Source organism: Phyllostomus hastatus, unplaced genomic scaffold (assembly GCF_019186645.2).
Source record: "Phyllostomus hastatus isolate PE091 unplaced genomic scaffold, TTU_PhHast_1.1 phas_scaffold_60, whole genome shotgun sequence".
NCBI lineage: Eukaryota > Metazoa > Chordata > Mammalia > Chiroptera > Phyllostomidae > Phyllostomus > Phyllostomus hastatus.
In genome coordinates this window covers 16489418-16509517 of record NW_025334038.1, presented here as the reverse complement: position 1 = coordinate 16509517, position 20100 = coordinate 16489418, and the positions used below count along the sequence as shown (strand labels likewise).

At 49.0% G+C, this 20100-nt stretch overlaps 2 protein-coding genes across 7 annotated transcripts; one reads left to right on the top strand and one right to left on the bottom strand.

Annotated features, from left to right (window-relative positions):
* Nucleotides 1-198: 198 nt before the first annotated feature.
* DHX16 (DEAH-box helicase 16) lies at nucleotides 199-15957 on the top strand. Of its 3 annotated transcripts, XM_045825937.1 has the most exons (20): nucleotides 199-604; nucleotides 1846-2090; nucleotides 2188-2350; nucleotides 3129-3185; nucleotides 6065-6319; nucleotides 6499-6702; nucleotides 6781-6972; nucleotides 7623-7733; nucleotides 7906-8021; nucleotides 9503-9713; nucleotides 9897-9995; nucleotides 10107-10259; nucleotides 12090-12230; nucleotides 12431-12593; nucleotides 12681-12799; nucleotides 12909-12976; nucleotides 13624-13786; nucleotides 13878-14039; nucleotides 14500-14673; nucleotides 15735-15957. In XM_045825937.1, exons 1-20 carry the CDS (start codon nucleotides 398-400, stop codon nucleotides 15861-15863), a joined length of 3132 nt encoding a protein of 1043 aa, XP_045681893.1. In that variant the 5' UTR covers nucleotides 199-397; the 3' UTR covers nucleotides 15864-15957. The 3 variants fall into 3 exon arrangements, with proteins under 3 accessions (XP_045681893.1, XP_045681894.1, XP_045681896.1); XM_045825938.1 differs by lacking the exon at nucleotides 14500-14673; XM_045825940.1 differs by lacking the exons at nucleotides 14500-14673; nucleotides 15735-15957 and having other exon boundaries at nucleotides 13624-13748; nucleotides 13878-14020.
* A 44-nt stretch (nucleotides 15958-16001) lies between these two features.
* CUNH6orf136 (chromosome unknown C6orf136 homolog) lies at nucleotides 16002-19933 on the bottom strand. Of its 4 annotated transcripts, none has more exons than XM_045825941.1 (6): nucleotides 19663-19933; nucleotides 18068-18460; nucleotides 17685-17773; nucleotides 17296-17496; nucleotides 16356-16425; nucleotides 16002-16278 (listed from the first exon to the last, which is right to left on the bottom strand). In XM_045825941.1, exons 1-6 carry the CDS (start codon nucleotides 19732-19734, stop codon nucleotides 16165-16167), a joined length of 939 nt encoding a protein of 312 aa, XP_045681897.1. In that variant the 5' UTR covers nucleotides 19735-19933; the 3' UTR covers nucleotides 16002-16164. The 4 variants fall into 4 exon arrangements, with proteins under 4 accessions (XP_045681897.1, XP_045681899.1, XP_045681900.1 ...); XM_045825943.1 differs by having other exon boundaries at nucleotides 18068-18162; nucleotides 19663-19930; XM_045825944.1 differs by having other exon boundaries at nucleotides 18068-18162; nucleotides 19764-19930.
* Between the last annotated feature and the right edge of the window lie 167 nt (nucleotides 19934-20100).

Below are 20100 nucleotides of genomic sequence, written 5' to 3'. Positions count from 1 at the left end.
CCAAGTTTTCCACCTGACGCATTCCTTCCCTCTAGGGCGTTGTCCAGCATTGTTGAATGAATGGGAGAATGAAGCGCCCACAGGCTGACCAACAGGGGGCGACAGATACTCTGTAGGGAGGAAAGGAAAAAATTTTTCATTTCGAACCGATACTGTTTAGCGAGGTTTGAACTCACTCGGCCACCGTAGTGCCCAGGCCGGAAAAGTGCGGCCGCTTCCGGCCTCCGCGGTCGGGGAAGACGGCTTTGGGCTGTTGGAAACGCAACTCTTAAGTACCTGAGGCAGCTCTTTTGCGGAACTGAGGCTCCAGCCCGGGGCTCTAAGCCTCCGATCTTCCCGGCCGACAGTGAGGCTACTAGAGACCTTTTCGGGCTGGGCCCAGGGAGTGTGGGTCGCCATGATGACGCCGGCGGGGTTGGAGCGCTGGGTGCAGGACGAACTGCACTCAGTGCTGGGACTAAGCGAGCGGCACGTGGCTCAGTTCCTGATCGGTACCGCGCAGCGTTGCGGCTCGGCGGAGGAGTTCGTGCAGCGCCTGCGAGACACAGATACCCTGGACGTTAGCGGGCCGGCTCGCGACTTCGCGCTGAGACTCTGGAACAAGGTCTGGAGGGGAGGGAAGCAACAGGGGCGGGCCGGCGTGGGAGAGGCGGGAGAGGAGGTGAAGCAGGGGAGGCGGCCCTAGGTTATTCGTCCAGGTGTGGCGGTGCTAACGGTGCTTTCGGGAATTAAGTAATAAGCTCAGTTCACAAGCACTGAGCCTTTGTCTTTCTGTTGCCTGAGCACTGTGCTAGGTGTTGGACGTCCAGCTCAGTGAAGATCGAGGAGGGCCAAGTGTGTTTTCTCGAACTTTAACGTACAATATATTCATCCAGAGCCCTTGTTAAAGGGCAGTTTCCGACTCGGTAGGCCTGGGATGCGTGGGGTGTCTTAGTTTCTATATTTCTAACAGATCTAACAAGTTTTCCAGGTGATGCTTGTGGTCCAAGGACCGCACTTTGAGTAATGAGGCTATGGAAGTGAGGCGTGGGAAGTGCTGTGGGAGCATAGAAGGTGGGCGTGGTGATCAGAAAAGCAAGTTCAAAGATACTCTGTAATTGTCACATAGAGAAGGGGGGAGGAGTAAAGGTACAAAAGGTGAGATCCTGAAGGACAGGACTATGTATATCTTTTCTTTGTATTCCTACCACATAATAGCGCACCTTACAGTACTCAGAAGGTATATAGTAAGAGTGCAAGTGTTCAGCATGTTCAGAGAATGGTAAATAGTCTAAGTGGCTGTTCCATCATGTGTTTATCGAGAGATGAGTTTAGAATGTAAGTGATACGAGGTAGGAACTTTACATTAATTCCTTCACCAGTGAATCCCTGAAGTCTGGTACAATGCCAGGCCTGTGACAGTCCTCTGCAGGTACTGCAGTTTTACCTTCATTTTACTCTTAGCTAATGTAATTATGATGTGCCTTGGACACAGATACCCTGGATGTGTACATCCAGGAATGACAAAACAGTTCTTGTAGCATGTCACTTCTTGTGTGGCACTAACTCAGTCATTGAGAATAACAGGCTGAGCAATTGAAAATTGGGTTTGAGAATGTAAACTCCATCAGAGCAGGGATTTTTGTCTCTTTTGTTTATTCCTGTACTCTAGTACCTAATAAATCCTAGGACAGGCTTCAATGAATGTTTGTTAAATTAGTGACAGGAAGTTTAGAAGCTGAGAGTTCCTATTCAGGCTGATGAACATAGTGTGAAGGGAGGCAAGTTTAATATCAAGTCATTCCTTAAATTAGGAACAGGGCAAAGTGGGTAGAGTTCAGTTGTTCACATCTCCTCTGTTGACAGGTACCACGGAAGACGGTGGTAGAAAAGCCAGCTCGGGCAGCTGAGCGAGAGGCCCGAGCCCTGCTAGAGAAGAACCAGTCTTATAAGTTGCTGGAAGACAGTGAGGAGAGCTGTGAGGAGACTGTGGGTAGGGCTGGGAACAGTCTCCAGAAGAAGCGTAAAAAACGGAAACACCTCAGGAAAAAATGCCAGGAGGAGGAAGAGGAAGATGAGGAAGAGGTTTCTGAGAAAGGGAAGAAGACAGGGTAAGTCAGAAGTAGGGTGAGGGAAGTTGGGGCAGGTAGCTGATAGGATGATAAACCTTCTGGATGCCCTCATTTAATCCTCTGGGCTGGACTGCAGGGGGAGCAAACAGCAGACGGAGAAGCCCGAGTCCGAGGATGAATGGGAGCGGACAGAACGGGAACGCCTTCAGGACCTGGAGGAACGTGATGCCTTCGCAGAGCGGGTTCGGCAGCGGGATAAGGATCGGACTCGCAATGTCCTGGAGCGGTCAGACAAGAAGGTGCATAGGAACAGCATGTTCTATAATTCCCAGGAAGATATCTGGGTCAAATCCGAAAGGTGGTGTGATTGCAGAGATGGTGATATTCTGGAAGACAAGGGAATGCCTCTAATGGAGTGTTCACTTCTGTGGTGGGAGGATCCCTGTGGGTCCTCTAGCTAAGAACCGCCCTCTGCTGAACCTATAATGGTAGAGATTCCTATTTAAGAAGGGGCATTTCTGCCCTGGCTGGCGTAGCTCAGTGGATTGAGCACAGGCTGTGAACCAAAGTGTCGCAGGTTTGATTCCCAGTCGGTACATGCCTGGATTGCAGGCCATGACCCCCAGCAACCGCACATTGATGTTTCTCTCTCTCTCTCTTTCTCCCTCCCTTCCCTCTCTGAAAATAAATAAATAAAATCTTTTAAAAATTAAAAAAAAAGAAGGGGCATTTCTTTTTCTCTATTTTTCTAATCTTCACTTTAGAATATGTTTATTGATTTTAGAGAGAGAGAAACATTGATGTGAGAGAAAAACATCTATCAGTTGCCTCCCACACACTCCCTGACCAGGGATCAAACCTGCAACCTAGGTATGTGCCCTGACTGGGAATCAAACCTGCAACACTTTGGTATACAGGATGATGCTCCAACCACCTGAGCCACCTGGCCAAGGCGCGAGGGTACGTTTCATTGTGCTAGGAAACATCTGAATGATCATTGTGATTTTGGAGGAGGAATGGCTGTGGCTGTGGGGAATTTTGGCCTCACACCCCTCCATTCTTGGTTTCTTCTCCTAGGCTTATGAAGAGGCTCAGAAGCGCCTCAAGATGGCTGAGGAAGACCGGAAAGCCATGGTGAGTCCCTGTGCCCAGGAAGCCAAGATCAGAAAGCAGAAGGAAAGACTTTCTGATGGCATAGTTAGGGGTAGGGAGAAGAGATACAAAGGAAGTGGGGTGAGATTGCTGATGGAGTGTTGGGGTCTCTGGAGGAGAGGGCTTGGTTGGCAGGAGCCTGCCTGCTAAGGATGGACTTTTAAGTTGTAGAGGGAAAGAAGCTACTCAAAAATTTTCCTTGACTCTTTTGGCTCAAATCATCCTGTGTGTTAGTGAGAGAAATATGAAACTTAACAAGATGTAAGGCAGCTGGAAGGTGGGGCAGGGTAGCTGTCCCACTGCCCAGAGATACACTGACCATTCAGCCTGTGTGCACCATGTCCAAATACCTTCCTGCCACCTCACCCTCCGACTCCGCATGTGGCCTTGTGACCTCCCTTTGGTTTCCTGGGTGGTTCTTCCCACTGCACAGGAATAGAGCCCTTGTAATGGATGAATTGGACTTGTTCTCATGTGCGGCTGGGTAGGGCAGGCAGTTTTTCAAAGGCCTAGTCTTTCCAAGTAAGCTCACATTTAGATTTACCAAAAGAATTTTGAGACTCTTGGTGTCCTAAGAATGGCCTAGTGGCCATCAGGTCTCCTGACTGACCAACCCATGTCATTCCTCACACCACAAAATGACTATGGTCAGGGAGGGACTTCTGATACATCGCTTAGTACTGGTGCAGTGTTTTTATATGCCTGAATTAATTTTTTTTTTGTTTTTTCAATTGTGAAAACGTTAGGAAAAAAATAGGAAAGTTGAATAGTATAATGAACGCTCATACAGACTATTTGGATTAAAAAATTGTTTGTATGATAGTTGCAATGTCTATGTACATGTGGGCTTCCCCCCGCTTTTGGAACTATTTTGAAAAGTTTTAGACATCATAGCATTTTATCCCATCATCATGTACCTTTTAAAGATAAAAGCATTCTCCCCTAAAACATAGTGCCATTGTCACACCCAAGAAGATGAATAGCAATTCTCACATATAAACCAAGAACCCATCTGTAATCACATTCCTCCACATACCCCCAAATGTCTTTAATTGTTCTTTCCAAAGCAGAACCCAGTAGAAGTCATGGGTTGCATTTGGTTGTTAGGTCTCTTAAGTTTCATTTTCTCTCTTTCTCTCTCACCTTGTACCACGTCCTGTGTTCTGGGTTTATCTCGTCCTTATCTTGTGGTGGTAAATTCTTCTATGCCCTGTGCTTTCTTTAAAGTGGAAATTGGGTTTAAAGTTTGTCCAGACTCAGATTAAACAGTTGTGGCAGCAACACCTCTTGAGTGGTGCTGTGCACTCCCCTTGAGTCCTGTCCAGGGCCCATGCTACCCAGTCATGCATCTCATCGTACATGTCCTTTCTCCTGCAGTCTTTCATCCAACGGGTTTAGCAACCACTGCTGACCCTTTTCTGAATCAGTTATTTCACTGGGAATTGTAAAATAGAGATTTTTGGATCCTTTTTTTTTTTTTTAAGTAAACAGCTTTTCCTCAAGAACTAGAAATGAGCTACAGTTCCTTCTTAACAGGCAGGGCAAAATGTCTGTTTCCTCTTAATTACTAATTTTCAGAGTAAGAAGTTAGGCGTAATAGTCACCTCACTGGTTGAGGGACAGAAATTTTTTTCCCATTCTTGGTGTGTGCAGGTGTCACACTCTACTCATGAATTTTTATTTTTCAGTATTTCACAGTTGAATATCATAGTTCTTTTTGGTACACAATTGCCATGGTTTTCTGCCCACATTTTGTTTTATTTTTTAAAGATTTTATTTACTTATTTTTAGAGAGAGGGGAAGGAAGGGAGAGAGGGAGAGACATCTATGCTCCTGTCCTATAGGCACCTATATGTGCCCTGACCGGGGACTGAACCCACAACCCCAGCATGTGCCCTGACTGGGAATTGAATTGGGGATCTTTCATTTTGTGGGATGACGCCCAGTCAACTGAATCACACCGGTCAGAGCGTATGCCCATATTTTAAAAAGACATCTGTCTGTCGCACCCATCAGGCTGAAGGAGTATTTGATTGTGGTACTCAAATTAGGTCATGAGCATAAACTCCGTTTTAAGTCTCCATAGAACAAACAAGAAAAGCCCAGCAATTAAACAGAACCGGAACCCCCAGGGGCAGCTATGGCAGGTTTTTGCCACTGCAGTAGAAAAGCTTGTCTCCATCCAGGACGAGGACTGAGAAAGGCCTTAAGGATATGACGGTCTTCTGTCATCTACAGTGTGCCCTGAAAAGCGTATCAGAGGAAATGGGTAGAAGCCAAATGACACATGGCATGAAGGGAGGTTGTCCCAGACAACTCAGCATTCCGATTGCATCTTGCCTCACAGAGCCATTCTCTGATGCTGTTCTTCCCTTTCCCCAAATTATAGTCATTCACTTTACAATCAGGGAGCATCTCTCTGGGGTGAAGATGACTTACTGCTGGTGCCTCCATTTGGTTTCCATTTGTCTCACTTGTTTTCAGTTTGAGACCTATGCTTCTAAATGCTGGTATGAACCCTTTTGTTTTCCCTCTTTTCAATAACTCAAATAGAAGAGTAATGTATGAAATATTCAGATAGTTTCCCTAGTACATGTTCATTGACAAAGATGGTGAAGCTGCTTCAGAGGACCTTCTGGCTGGATACTGCTGCTGGAAGGCGGTGTGTGGGGTCTGCATCAGGCCTTCATAGGCCCTGCTTGGGCCATGCCATTAGTCAGGTTGCACATTGCAGAGGAAAGATGTGGGACTGGTATTCAGGTTCTTGTTCCAGTCTGTCAGAGTCTGTCACTAGTTCAAGTAGGTAGGGGCAGGGGTTGCTCTTCCAGCAGGATGACAATTTGACTATCCATGCTGACCAGGTCCCGGAGCTGCGGAAGAAATCTCGCCGAGAGTACCTAGCTAAGCGGGAGCGAGAGAAGCTTGAGGACCTGGAGGCTGAACTGGCGGATGAGGAGTTCCTTTTCGGGGATGTGGAGCTGAGCCAACATGAGCAGCGGGAGCTCAAATATAAGCGGCGAGTGCGGGATCTGGCCCGGGAGTACCGAGCAGCGGGAGAGCAGGAGAAGCTGGAGGCCACCAATCGCTACCACATGCCAGAGGAGACCCGAGGACAGGTGAGGCAAAGAGGCATCCACCTTAGCCCTGGTCCCTGAGCTGAGGGAGGGAAGGTGTTGGGGTGTTGGGCTGGCCCCTTCCTTGTCTTCCCTTTCCCAGTAGGGCAGGGTCCTGATGAGGAAGGAGGGGAGTGGGTAGAGAGGGCAGCTTGTGTCTTCATGTGTCCTTCTCTGCACAGCCAGCACGAGCCGTGGATCTAGTGGAGGAGGAATCGGGCGCCCCTGGGGAGGAGCAGCGGCGCTGGGAGGAGGCCCGACTGGGGGCTGCCTCCCTGAAGTTTGGGGCCCGAGATGCTGCTTCCCAGGAGCCCAAGTATCAATTGGTGCTAGAGGAAGAGGAGACCATCGAGTTTGTCCAGGCCACTCAGCTCCAGGGTGATGAGGTGAGGCAGAGCTCTGGGACTTTGTGAAGAAGATGAGAAACTGGTCTTGAAGCTCATGCCCCTCTTTCTCCTTCTCAGGAGCCATCAGCTCCACCCGCTTCTACCCAGGCCCAACAGAAGGAGTCCATCCAGGCCATCCGCCGAAGCCTTCCTGTGTTCCCATTCCGCGAGGATCTCCTGGCTGCTATTGCTAATCATCAGGTCCTCATCATCGAGGGCGAAACGGGCTCGGGAAAGACCACCCAAATCCCACAGTATCTCTTTGAGGAGGTATGTCACCCTCCAGGCTGCTGGGGTCTCACCCTTTGACAAGTACAGTCCTATCAAAGCTCCTTTTCCCTGATAGTTTTAGGAGTTGCTCACCTCCATTTTAGTCATTTTCCACTAATGGTAAATGGTGAGGTTGAGAACACGGACTATCCTTTTCACGTTTCTATTCTCACTTCCTGTCACAGTGCCTCTGACTGGTAGGCATTCTCTGTGTTCATACTGGAAGAGAGTATAGACAACAAGATGGTGGGGGGGGGCGTGAACATGGACCCCTTACTCCTATCCAGCTTGGCCTCTGCTCCTCTGCAGGGTCCAAACATGAGGGGTGAAAGGATTTGTTTTCCTTCCTTTGTACCTTCCTTTGCTTCCCATCGCTTCTGAGTCTGCCGCACCCGTTCTGTCCTTTCCCAGCTCAAATCAGTCTGACCCCAGAACTTGATTCCCCAAAGGGCTGGGACTGCCAGGGATAGCTGAGGACCCTTTTGAGGGTCCTGGGTCTGCCATTCTATCCATTTTCCCTCCATGTCTGGATTTCAGCATCAGTCTGTTCCCTCTTTTCCACCTGCCCTGCGTTTATAACTTTTTTTATCTGAATTGTCCTGGGCCCCAGGGCCATATTTAGCAAGGGAGACCTTTCTCCTGTCATTCAGGGTTATACCAAGAATGGTATGAAGATTGCCTGCACTCAGCCCAGGAGAGTGGCTGCCATGAGTGTGGCTGCCCGAGTGGCCCGGGAGATGGGTGTAAAGCTTGGGAATGAGGTGAGGTCTGGGGTGACTGATGGGTGGGGGGAGCCCCATGGGTCTAGAACTCTGCCCACACTGCCCTCAGGGTCCCACACCACAGTCCAGGCACTGGCCCCTTGTCCTCTAGCTCTGCATTCTCTTTAGGGTACACCAGCCTACTTTCCATTGCTAATGGCCTCCTCAACAGGTTGGCTACAGCATCCGCTTTGAGGACTGCACGTCAGAGCGAACAGTCCTCCGCTATATGACAGATGGGATGCTTCTCCGAGAGTTCCTCTCTGAGCCTGACCTTGCAAGTTACAGGTATAGACAGGGTCTAGTGTCCCACAAGAGAGCCACCCACTTTCTCCTCCCACAGGGTCTCCTCCCCCTTTGTGCCTTCCTATCTGTCCTTAGCTTTGACCTTTCTCTCCTTTCTGCTCCAACCTTCAGTCAGTTGGGCCATTGTCTTTAGATGAATCCACCAGTTCTTGCATCTTTGTGATCCTGGCAGTCCTAGAGCTGGTCTCCGGTCACCGTAGAGATGGAGCTGGAGGGCACAAGATAAAGAGAGAAAGTCCCTCCTTACCTTGCCAGTTGTTTGTAGAATGGTAGGGTAGAGCGGCAGGGACTTGAACAGCCATGTGAAGACCACCTGAAGAAACTTAAAATGTTCAGCTTACAGGGGAGAAATTCAAGGGAGACAACCTGGTTCCCTCTAGAAATGTGATGGGTTCTTACATGGAAAAGGGGTCAGACTTGTTTTATGTGACCCCAGAGGGCACATCTAGGAACCAGTGTTACAGGGAGATGAATTTCAGCTCAATACCAAGAAGCTGTAGAGTGGGAGATTGCGGGTCTGTGAATGGTGAATTCTCAGTGTTGCATTGACCCAGCTGAAGTTGGATGATGAGCATGTGTTTAGGGGAGAAGTCATCGTGAGGGGATATGAGCATTGTGTTGAGGGGTTAGGCCAACTGAGTAGGAGCTGTGAATTTCTGGTCCCAAAAGATAAGAGTGCAGCCATAGGACAAAGAGGATTTGACCTTTCACAGCACTTCCAGAAATCTCTGAGAACCCATGGAAAGCTAGCCGATGCAAGAGTATTTGGGGTATGGGAGCTTCACTGTCATCAGACTTGATGCCTGGGAGCTTCACTGTTGGGGACAGGGTTAGGCACAAAGCGTTGAGGTTGGCGGCAAGGTCCTACAGGCTTGGCGGCTACCAAAAATACAAAGACTAAAGCAAGGAGAAAGAAGGTGCATACATATAACTAATTTCGAAGACCAGCCTGCAGAAGCTTCTAAGGTTGGGCTAGGAAGACTTATGAGTCCTCTCTGTGTAAAAGAGCAGGCCCAACAGTAATGCACAGCAGCAGCCCCGCAGGGGCCTGGGAGCTTCTGGGCTGTTCTGGTGGCACAGGTCCGTCTGTCCATCCCCCACCAGACTGGGGGGCCAGCCTTGCTGAAAGGGGCCTTTTCCTCACTTTTTCCCCATTAAAACAGGTACTCTTACTTCTACTGACCCTAGCAGACTCTTGGCTCTGATCCTGAGGGGTGTCTGATTTGTCTTGGCTTCAACTTCCATCCTCCCGATATTGGCAGCTGTTGTTTGCCCAAGCTGAGAGTCTGCAGACCTGATCTTCTCCACCTTTCTGTTGGTCTTACTCAACTGGGGTGATTGGCTTCTTTTAGAGCCCCTTGCTCCCACATTCACCCTTGGACTCTTTGCCTCCATCTGTACCTTCCTTCAGGGAACTGCATTGTTCATCTCTCCTTACTCACTGCTCCCTGTTCCTTCCCCAGCGTGGTGATGGTGGATGAGGCTCATGAACGGACCTTGCACACAGACATCCTCTTTGGATTGATCAAAGATGTTGCTCGTTTCCGACCTGAGCTCAAAGTTCTGGTGGCTTCAGCCACACTGGACACTGCCCGTTTTTCCACCTTCTTTGATGATGCTCCAGTCTTCCGAATCCCTGGACGGAGGTTTCCAGTTGACATCTTCTATACCAAGGTGTCCTGCTCAGGGAGGATGGGCTTAAGTGTGAGGTGTGAAGCTGGGGGAGGTTGTCCCAAGAAGGGCAGGGTGGAGTGGAGAGTCCAAAGGGGACCTGGGATAAAGTGTGTGTGGAGCTGGGAGGAAAGGAAGAGGCTTGCCTGAGCAAGTGGCTTTCCTGAGCCCTCTCCTCCACCCCAGGCTCCAGAGGCTGACTACCTGGAAGCCTGTGTAGTGTCTGTGCTACAGATTCATGTGACCCAGCCCCCTGGGGATGTCCTAGTGTTCCTGACAGGACAGGTGAGTGAGGTGGGGGAGGGGCAATGATGTTTGTGTCCCAGGGGAAGATGAGGCTGGCAGGTTGAGCTCTGTGATTCTGGGTTCCTGCTGCTCTTTCCACCCCAAATCCAGGAGGAGATTGAGGCTGCCTGCGAGATGCTTCAGGATCGCTGCCGCCGCCTGGGCTCCAAAATTAGGGAGCTGCTGGTGCTGCCCATTTATGCCAACCTGCCTTCTGACATGCAGGCTCGAATTTTCCAGCCCACGCCACAGGGGGCGCGGAAGGTAAATTGCAGGAACCTTTCTTCACTCCTATAGTTCCGCAAATAGCAGTGAGAAAGAGTGTATCTGCCTTGTACAGTGTGTATCCTGGGCATTGGTGCAGCCACAGGCTCAGGAGCAGTCAGTCACTCGCCTCTGGAGAGAGAGGATGGATACAGCATGGACTGAGAGGTAGCCGAATGCATGAGGAAAAGGGGTGCCTTTGGTGAACTGGAAGGTGGAGTTTGATTTGCACCTTTAAGAAAAATGGCAAGGCCCTGGCTGGTGTGGCTCAGTGGATTGAGTGCCAGACTGCAAACCAAAGGGTCACCGGTTCGATTCCCAATCGGGCCACATGCCTGGGTTGCAGCCCAGGTCCCCAGTAGGGAGTGCTTGAAAGGCAATCACACACTGATATTTCTCTCCCTCTCTTTCTCCCTTCCTTCCCTCTCTTTAAAAATAAATAAATAAAATCTTAAAGTAAAAAAAAAAGAAAAATGGCAAGGATGTCAGAGGAAACCATAAGATGTGTTTGAGGTCAGAGCACAAGGTTCAGTGGAAGGTTCATGTGGTAAAGCAGTGGGAGACAAGCTAAAACCAACCTCAGACTAGATTAAGGAGGGCCCTGGGTGGCAGGTAGAAGAATTTGGACTTTAGACAATTGAATGGCAGTCAAAGGATTTTTGAACAAAGGTGTAACTTTCATCAACCAATATTGACTGGGTTCCTCCCAGGCACTGTTTTGGGGGATGGGGATACAGTGATGAACAAAACAAAGTTCCTGGCCTTGCAGAGCTTCCAGTCTAGTGTAAAATAGGTGACAGTGGGCATTTCAGTACATAATGTCCATTTGTGAGAAGTGCTATCAAGAGATACAGTGCAGTCTAGAAAGATGGAGGCTAACTCTTAGTGGGACTGAAACATGGCAGGGAGGAATTTTCCTGGGAGTGCAGGGAAGCCCTCTCCCTCTCCAATAAAGTGAAAGTGAAGCAGAAACCTTAACTTGGTGAAGGAGGGAGCCAGGCTGGTATCCTGGAGAGGAGTGCACCCAGCAGAGGAACGGGCTCTTGCAAAGGACCTGAATGTGGAGTGAGGAGTGTGCTGTGCCTGGCCAGGGAACATGGTTCTGGGGAATGCAGAAAGGCAGCCGAGGGCTAGAGGACTCAGCACCTGAACAGGTTTAGATAAAATGTCATGTAGGATGGTGAGCCATTGGAAGATAGTGGAGTAATGCTACAGGTGTACATTTTATTTCATTTTTTAAAAGAGGGGAAGGGAGGGAGAAAGAAAGGGAGAGAAACATCGATGTGCAAGAGAAACATCAGTCAGTTGCCTCCTGCACACCCCCAACTGGGGAACTGGCCCACAACCCAGGCACGTGTCGTGACAAGGAATCAATGAGCAACCTTTTGGTTTGTGGGATGATGCCCAGTCCACTGAGCCATACCAGCCAGGGCATGGGTATACATTTTAAAAGGACCATTTTGGATGCCACATAACCCAGGCAGGAGTAGAAGCAGGAAGGCTTGTTGGGAGGCTTTTGCAGGCAGTACTATGTGAAGGTGACTATAAAGTGCTGGTAGAGAAGGTGGGGGCAGGAACCCAGATAGACTCGTATCCCATCTCTGAAAATCCCATTGACCCTCTTCTCTATTTCCTTTCCCATTGTGTTCCTTCTGAGCCTTGTTTCTCCCACCCTTCTCCTGGCTTATCCCCCTCTGACTTTGGACACTAACCCCCGTAGCTCCTGCCTTTTAATTGCTCCTGCTTGTCTACTCCACAGCTTCCAGGGTTACTTTTTCTACATAACTAGGAGGTTGGGTTGTCTGAGTGACCCCATATCCTCTCACTCAGGTGGTTGTGGCAACAAACATTGCCGAGACTTCACTCACCATTGAGGGCATCATTTACGTGCTGGATCCAGGGTTCTGTAAGCAGAAGAGCTACAACCCCCGCACAGGCATGGAATCACTCACAGTCACACCCTGCAGCAAGGTCAGCCTGGGCTCCAGTAGGGGTCTCCATGGGGGAGTGGGAGGTAGAATGAGCCCACAGGAAGGTCCCACTCAGAAGCCTGTGTGTGGGGGGGGTTGTTAGAGGATGGAATCACACCCTCCTAGATTTCTTGTATAAATACTGCCTTTTCTCTTTCCCTCACCCAGTTGTCAGCCAGCCTGCCTCTCTTTTCTTTCCAGGCTTCGGCCAATCAGCGAGCTGGTCGGGCAGGCCGGGTGGCTGCAGGGAAGTGCTTCCGCCTGTATACTGCCTGGGCCTATCAGCACGAGCTGGAGGAGACCACGGTGCCAGAGATCCAAAGGACCAGCCTAGGCAATGTTGTGTTGCTGCTTAAGAGCTTAGGTGAGTAGGGTCCCCCACTTCTGAGAGAGAGAGATGGGGCTGGAGTCACTGGTCTTTGTAAAGGGACTCCGTTTTATCTCTCTGCAGGGATCCATGACCTCATGCACTTTGATTTCCTGGACCCCCCACCGTATGAGACACTGCTGCTGGCTTTGGAGCAGCTGTATGCTCTGGGAGCCCTCAACCACCTTGGGGAGCTCACCACGGTGAGGTGGGAGGGCAGTGGGCTGGGGTAAGATAAAGGGGTCAGGGTGACCCCTTGAGTGGTGGGAGGACACCTGAGATAGGACTGGCTTCAACCCTATCTCTTTTTAGTCTGGTCGAAAGATGGCAGAGCTGCCAGTGGACCCCATGCTGTCTAAAATGATCCTGGCCTCCGAGAAGTAAGTTCCCCACTCCAACTGGGCTCTCAGCCCACAAACTGGCCATCGCTCCTCCTGTGTTTGGGGCCGTCTTTGTTTTCTTGCCTTTTTTCTCTATACCATATTATTCTTTAACAAATGACAAGTTATTAGGGCCAGTAAGACACTGTGTTATCCTTGATCATGATATTAAATGGGAAACACATAGAAAATTCGGGGGTATGAATGGAAGTGAAAGAGTTTCCATCTGTGAAGAGTGCTGAGTGAGGGCTGGTATGGGGACTTACTCATTCCTAAGGCTGCAGACTGGAACATTTAGATATGGCTGTGGAGGGACCACCTTTAAATGCCGTAGTTGAAGTCAGAAGTTACCACATGAATTTAAAGGAACTGGGCTTTCCCCAATGCACTTAATGCACACCTGCCTACTGTGGACTGCTCAGAGGTCCCAGTCCTTTCCTTTGTAACTCGGTCATCTGCAGCCCTGCCTCCTTGACCCCTATGTTATTGCTGCTGCCACCAAATCTGGTCTCTGATTTGTAGCCATTATCCTAATCAGCAGTCCAGGCATGAGGACATGTCCATCACATGTCAGTCACTTTCCCCCACTGTGTCTATTCTTATGGCTTGCTTTGAACTCGCATGCTTTTTTTCCCTTTCTGACCCAGGTACAGCTGTTCAGAGGAGATCCTGACAGTGGCTGCCATGCTGTCTGTCAACAACTCCATCTTCTACCGACCCAAGGACAAGGTCGTCCATGCTGACAATGCCCGTGTCAACTTCTTCCTCCCTGGTGGGGACCACTTGGTTTTGCTAAACGTTTATACACAGGTCACTGGGCTTGGGTAAATGGGAATGAGGGAGACATGGGGGACTCTGGTTCTACTGTATACTTAACCCCGCTTTTGAAAACTCTTCACAGTGGGCTGAGAGTGGTTACTCTTCCCAATGGTGCTATGAGAACTTTGTCCAGTTCAGATCTATGCGCCGAGCACGGGATGTACGGGAACAGCTGGAGGGACTCTTGGAGCGTGTGGAAGTTGGTCTCAGTTCCTGCCAGGGGGACTACATCCGTGTACGCAAGGTTAGCATTTTTTTAATCCTCACTCGAGGATGTATTTACTGATTTTTAGAGAGGGGAAGTGGGGGGAGAGAGAAACATTGATCGATTGCTTCCCTTATGTACTCTAACCAGCATTGAACCCGCAACCTTTTGATGTATGGGACAATGCTCCAACTCAGGTCAGTTATCTGGTCAACACAAAGTTAGCATTTTTAATCTACCCAGGGTCTCCCAAGGAGCAAGCTTCCCTCTGGGGCCTTGGTAGCCCCTCTAGCCTGAGATTGTGCCCTCTTCTCCTTGTGGAAGGAGTCTTCTCCTATGCTTTATGCCCAGACTATTGCAGGTTTCTTCTCAGTGAGTTCTTCATGCATTCCTTACCTTTCTAGTTCTCCAGAAGCCTGAACTAAAAACAGATAGTGAGTGCTGAGGGTTCCTGAATGTGTGGCTTTCCCATTGACATTCTTTCCTGCCTGCTCCTTAGGCCATCACTGCTGGTTACTTTTACCACACAGCGCGGTTGACTCGCAGTGGCTACCGCACAGTGAAGCAACAACAGACAGTGTTCATTCACCCCAACTCCTCACTCTTTGAGGAACAGCCTCGCTGGCTGCTCTACCATGAACTTGTCTTGACCACCAAGGAGTTCATGAGACAGGTGAGGGGACCATCCCCTGCCCAGGCAGGTGGAAATTGTAGGAACAGGTGATATCCTGGCAAGCTAAAATCCCAGGTTCGAATTGCTGGGACTGACAGAGAACCTGGAAAACATACTGGTTTAAGTTAGGATAAAACAGAAACATACCCTAACAGCTGACTCAGCATCTTCCAATATCTGATCATTGTCTATTTATTCAATGAATATTTGAATGGCTATTGTCAGTGTTCAGGTGTTGGGGTGATAACCTGAGTGTACTTTATAGTCCTTGGTTTTTTTTTTTTTTTAGGCATAGCCTACTTGGAATCCTGAATAATATGTAGAAATGTGACAGCCATTGGGGTGTATAAGGAGGGACACAAAAAGACCTGGAGTTCAGTTATAAAAAATTGTGTATTCTTACATGTTTAAACTTTAGTCACCTTCAAAGTACTCTCCATTTGATGCAATATATCTATCAAGATGTGATTTTCCATTGCTCAGAAGTTTTTGAACTCATCGATTTTGATGCCTTTTAGTGCTTCTGCCATTTTTTGTTTCAACTCTTCCACATCAGCAGAATGAGGGCTTTTCATCCCGGGAAACAAAAAAAAGTTGACTTTTTCCATCTGGGGAAGCAAACAAAATAAAAGTTGCTTGGGGTGAATTGGGTGAATCGGGGAGGGGTACAGGGGTCATCACCTGCAGAACACTCAGTGTGGTGTGGGCAGGTGTCCTCGTTAAGTCACTGGGCATGAAATGGGCAAATGCGTTGACAGTCTTCGAAAAAAAAATTCAGTGAAGCCAAACACAGCCTCTAACAATGCCAGCTGGCACAATGACAGTGGTTGGGTGCCCAGAACACTCACCTAGTGGGGGAAGCCTGTAGTACAAGGTGCCCACCCTGCAGAAGATAATTTGTGTGTGTACGGGGGGGTGGTTGGGTTCCCCCTCATACAGTATTAGAGCCCTGCACCTTTCCCCTAGTACTGCAGTAAGAGGGGAAGAATTTCTTTTGAACATATACAAATTAGAATCTAGGTTGGAAAGACAGGAACTCTGTCTTTTTTCTTCCCTTTTAGGTATTGGAGATTGAGAGCAGTTGGCTTCTGGAGGTGGCACCCCACTATTATAAGGCCAAGGAACTAGAAGATCCCCACACTAAGAAAATGCCCAAAAAAACAGGCAAGACACGTGAAGAACTAGGGTAAAGAAAAGGGGACATAATCAGAATCCAACACCAGCTCCTTTTCCTTCTGTACATTATTTAATATCTATTAATAAAAAGTTTTAGAATAAAGCTTATGGGAACTTTTGGAGTCCAGATAAAGTGACATGAAAATTCAGTGTCATATTTTCACTTAGACTTTATTATTTACAAATTAAATTACACAACAGCTTTACACAGCATGAGATAAGAAGGAAGGAGAGAGAAAAGGGGAAGAAGCTGGCTGCCTCCACCTCCTCATATGCATAGCAGTTTTCAGTGCTGCCCCCACCCCAGTTCCTGGATCAGGCTTTGGGACACAGGCGTAAGCTGGGTTCTGGCTCTGACAGCCCCAGAGTTACCAGGGCTCCCACAAGCAGCTTCTTCACAGGTGTTGAGGGTGAGTGTGAAGGCATCAGCTGCAGGGAGAAAGGTTAATACCAGTTAGAAGGATGTGCTACCCCTTCATCCTACCACATTCAGCCCTGGGACTCACTTTGTCTAGGTGATGGCGATAAATGAGGCCACTGGAATTCAGGTAGAAGGTGGAATAGGCATCATAGGTCCTGGTGAAGGAAGAGAGGCTTACTGAGGGGTAAGCTGACTGATCCCAAAATTTAATTCAAGCATTTGTTTAAACTAGTAGTTCCTTAACTGTGCTACATGTTAGCTTGTTTGGGGAACTTTGAGAAACCCTGATGCCCAGGTTGTATTCTGTCGCAATTAAACCAGAATGTCTGGCACCAATGGTTCCACTGTGCAGCAAAGTTTACAAGCCACTGGTGTGGGGCAAGCCTAACAATGTCTTGGGAATTCCTACTTAGAAATTTACCAAGTACTTTACCTAAGGTTGTGAGGCTCAACTTACAAAGCAGGATTCTTTTATTTTGATTTTTAGAATATATGTATTAAAGTTAGACACAGTGAAACAAGGAAGGATTTAGGATGGAAGAAGTGATAGGAGGCCTAGATGGGCAGTCACAGAAAAGGTGGCTTTGTCGACAGACAGGGTCAGGGGGTTAGCCTGGGATGAGCTACCACTGCCCACTGTTCACCTAGTTGCAAGTCTCCTAATGTCCTTTAGATTTTAGGAGATGTGTGCCTTTGGGGGAAGAACAGAGGGAAGGGAAAGATGTGGGCATGCTCTTGGGAAGGAGAGCTCATCAGCAGAAATTTTCATTTGTTTGATAAGTATTTGAACACCTACTATGTGCCAGGTAATATACATGTAGAAGCTGAGTTCAGAGATTTCCTAATATACTCAAAGTCCCTATTTCTGTTATATTAAAATAGACTACAATAAGATGCCTGTGCTCAGGGAAGCTGCAGCCAAGTCAGTTAGATGAAGGGTTTTCTGGGACACCACACCATCAATCTGAAAACAGTACAATTAAGAAATGGATTTTAGTGTGTGGGTCCATCTTCACTACTCTTACCGATAAAGCTCTTCTTTGTCACGCTTGTAGAAACGCAGAAAGAGCATGTGGATGGGTAGCCCCATGAGCCTCCAACGGGCTTGCAGGGTCCAGTTCTCAGGGTGACGGGTCAACTGTAGAACTTCCAACCGAAGTTGTGCAAAATAGTTCCAGGCCAGGAAGCGGCAGAGGGTCAGTGACAGAATATACCATGTGCGACCCCTGTGCAGAGGGGATGAAAAAGAAATCTCATGATGGCAGAATCAGAAAACCAAACTGGCTACTGAAGAATAGGAAACAGTTGTAGGGAAGCAGCCTAGTACCTTCTCCAGTAACTGAAAGAGTCAAGTATTATACATAGCACTGGATCCTTTTCTTCCCCACCACCATGCCCATGGCTGGATTCTCACTTGGTACGTATGTTCAGGATCTCATTGATGAATTCCACATCCGATGAGTAGAGAGTGTAGTCGTGGGAGTGAAGGAAGAGGTTGGGAAGCTAGGTGGAAGAAGGAGGCATCAACCCAGTGGGAAAGAAAAGATGATCCTATTTCTCAGTTTTCTATTTTTAGTGCTTCCTTATTCCTCTCTGAGTGAAAGGTCATCTCCATGCCATGTTTAACTTTCTTTAATCCACACTTAGGATTATTTTTTTCCTTGGGAAATGTTTATAACTCATTTCTACGTGTGCCTTGTGGTTCCAGGAAAGAATCTAGTTGACTAATCCTTTATTTCCAAGTGTTACCTGCATTCCTTCCCACTGAGGATGAAGGTCACTTTTGAACTGACTTACCTCTTGTCTCAGTCTTTCATACATGACAGCCAGGTGCTCCTCCATACTCGGATCTCCAGATGGAGTGGCAGGGGAAGGGCGGGCAGTCACAGGGGCTTGGAAAGATATCAAAGCCCCAGGATAGGGGCAGGAAGGTCCCTCAAATAGGCTCCTAAGCCCATCCAGGCAGCCACTATGCAACTCAGGTCCTGGTCCCTCCTCCCCCTTTGGTGGAGGGAGAACCCATGGTGAGCTGAGGGCCTGGATCTGGAGAGGCAGTGGGGGAGCCCAGGGAAGCAGCCAAGTCAGAGAGCGTGGGGTTGGAGGTGACCAGAGAAGAGAAGATGGAGAAGTGGAAGTCATAGAGTGGGGCCACAGGGGTGGGAATGGCAGAGCCCATGGAGAAAGCTGGTCCTAAGGAGGAAGAACCAAAACGAAAAAGATAAGAATCCAGCTGCCTAATGGCCCTTCATCCAAACTGCTCATTAACACACTCCCAGTCCCACTGGTCCTCCTGACAGAAGCGATGGAATTACTAGACTAGAGGAAAAATGGGATGCATTCACCTCCATCTATCTCCAAGAGGAAAGTTTCCTATGACAAGCATCTCCCAAAAATATTAGCAAATACCTTTACATTTAAGATTCCAATACTTTTGGGAGCAGTTCTACCTCTCAGGGCAAGGATCACATGTTTGAAGAATGAACAAATGAACGAACAGCAGATTTTATTTGCACTGTGGATGAAATGATGTGGCCTGTACCACATTCCACAACTAAGTGTGTGAGATAGATGTTGTAAAGGAAAACTCCAACTGGAACAACAGACATTTCCCTTAAGTACCAAAACTATTTGGAACCCTTAGGCACTCTCATTCCCTATGCCTCAGTTTCCAGTAAATGCCCTCTTATAAACGAGGGTGGTGACGTCACCCTGAGTTATGAGTACTATACGAAATAAATGTAAACAAAACTTTACGACTTATAAAGTAGTATACAAACATAAGCTGCTATTTCCAGCCACAAACAAGCCCAAGAAACTGAAAGGATGGACAGTTGAAACCAGGACAAGCAGGAGGTCACCCAAAGTCAGGCCTGACCCGAGTCCCTCCGCTTCCCGAGGAACTAGAGGGGTCACTCCGGAAGACGAGTGGGCGGCATGGGCTCTGTCCCCGAGGCACTGTCTCCACCGGGGGCGTGGCTATCTTTCCCACCTAGGAGCAGGGGCCCCCAGTCGGCCTTCAAGCCTGGGCGAAATCGCGGCGCAAGAGGCGGGCTGTGAATCTCTCCGCCCCCTGCCCTTCAAATCACCTCGAGGCACAAATAATCGCGAAGGCGAAGAAAAGACGCGCCCTGCCACCCCACCTTCAACCCTGTCTGCCCACTCCAGACCTGGCAGAAATGATGTTCATGGTCCGTGCGCGCCAGAGCTGGTAGCACTGCCTCTTTGGTCCCCGAGACCCCGGACCCTCCAGGTACCGCCCGGCAAGAGGTAAAACCAGGCGATGGGATGTAACTGCGCCTGCGCGGAACGGGGCGCACGCTCCGCCCCTAGTGCAGGCTCTGAAGAGGGTCTCTTCCCGTCCCCTCGACTCCGCCTGCTTCCCCTTTTCTCACCTGGGGGCGAGCCTGGTAGGCGCGGAGGCAGGGGCCGAGACGCCTGGCTGCCCCCCTGCTGGGCTGGTACATGATATTCCGAAAGCAGAGAGCACGCCTACCAAATGTGGCCTCTGGCCTCCTTACTAGTCGAGTGCGCCCCAGCGCCGGCTTCTTGAAGGGGAAAGAAGAGGTGGAGGGGTTCGGAAACTGGGTAGGGAAACGGAGATGTCGCGCGCTTGCGTACTGCGGCGGGATCTAGGAAGGCGGTGAGGCGCCCAGGCAGCTGTAAGTGCGCCTGCGCCAGAGGACCAGAGGCTGCTGAGGCGCGCTTGCGCAGTAAGTTAGCGGCCACGAGCTCCGCTCACTCACTTGGGGCGCTTGCGCAAAACACTGGGCAAGATGGGGCTGAACAGGGTGCAGTGAAAGGGATGATATTGAAATGACGACAGTTAAGTT

Excerpts from the sequence above, each read along its gene's own strand:
- DHX16 (XM_045825937.1), top strand. The coding sequence starts at position 398 with ATGATGACGCCGGCGGGGTTGGAGCGCTGGGTGCAGGACGAACTGCAC. Across the intron at positions 12,231-12,430 it reads CAGTCACACCCTGCAGCAAG|GCTTCGGCCAATCAGCGAGC; the intron begins GTCAGCCTGGGC and ends TTTTCTTTCCAG. Across the intron at positions 12,594-12,680 it reads GTTGCTGCTTAAGAGCTTAG|GGATCCATGACCTCATGCAC; the intron begins GTGAGTAGGGTC and ends ATCTCTCTGCAG.
- CUNH6orf136 (XM_045825941.1), bottom strand. The coding sequence starts at position 19,734 with ATGTACCAGCCCAGCAGGGGGGCAGCCAGGCGTCTCGGCCCCTGCCTC. Across the intron at positions 18,461-19,662 it reads CCTACCAGGCTCGCCCCCAG|GACCAGCTTTCTCCATGGGC; the intron begins GTGAGAAAAGGG and ends CTTCCTCCTTAG. Across the intron at positions 17,774-18,067 it reads ATGAAAGACTGAGACAAGAG|CTTCCCAACCTCTTCCTTCA; the intron begins GTAAGTCAGTTC and ends TCTTCCACCTAG.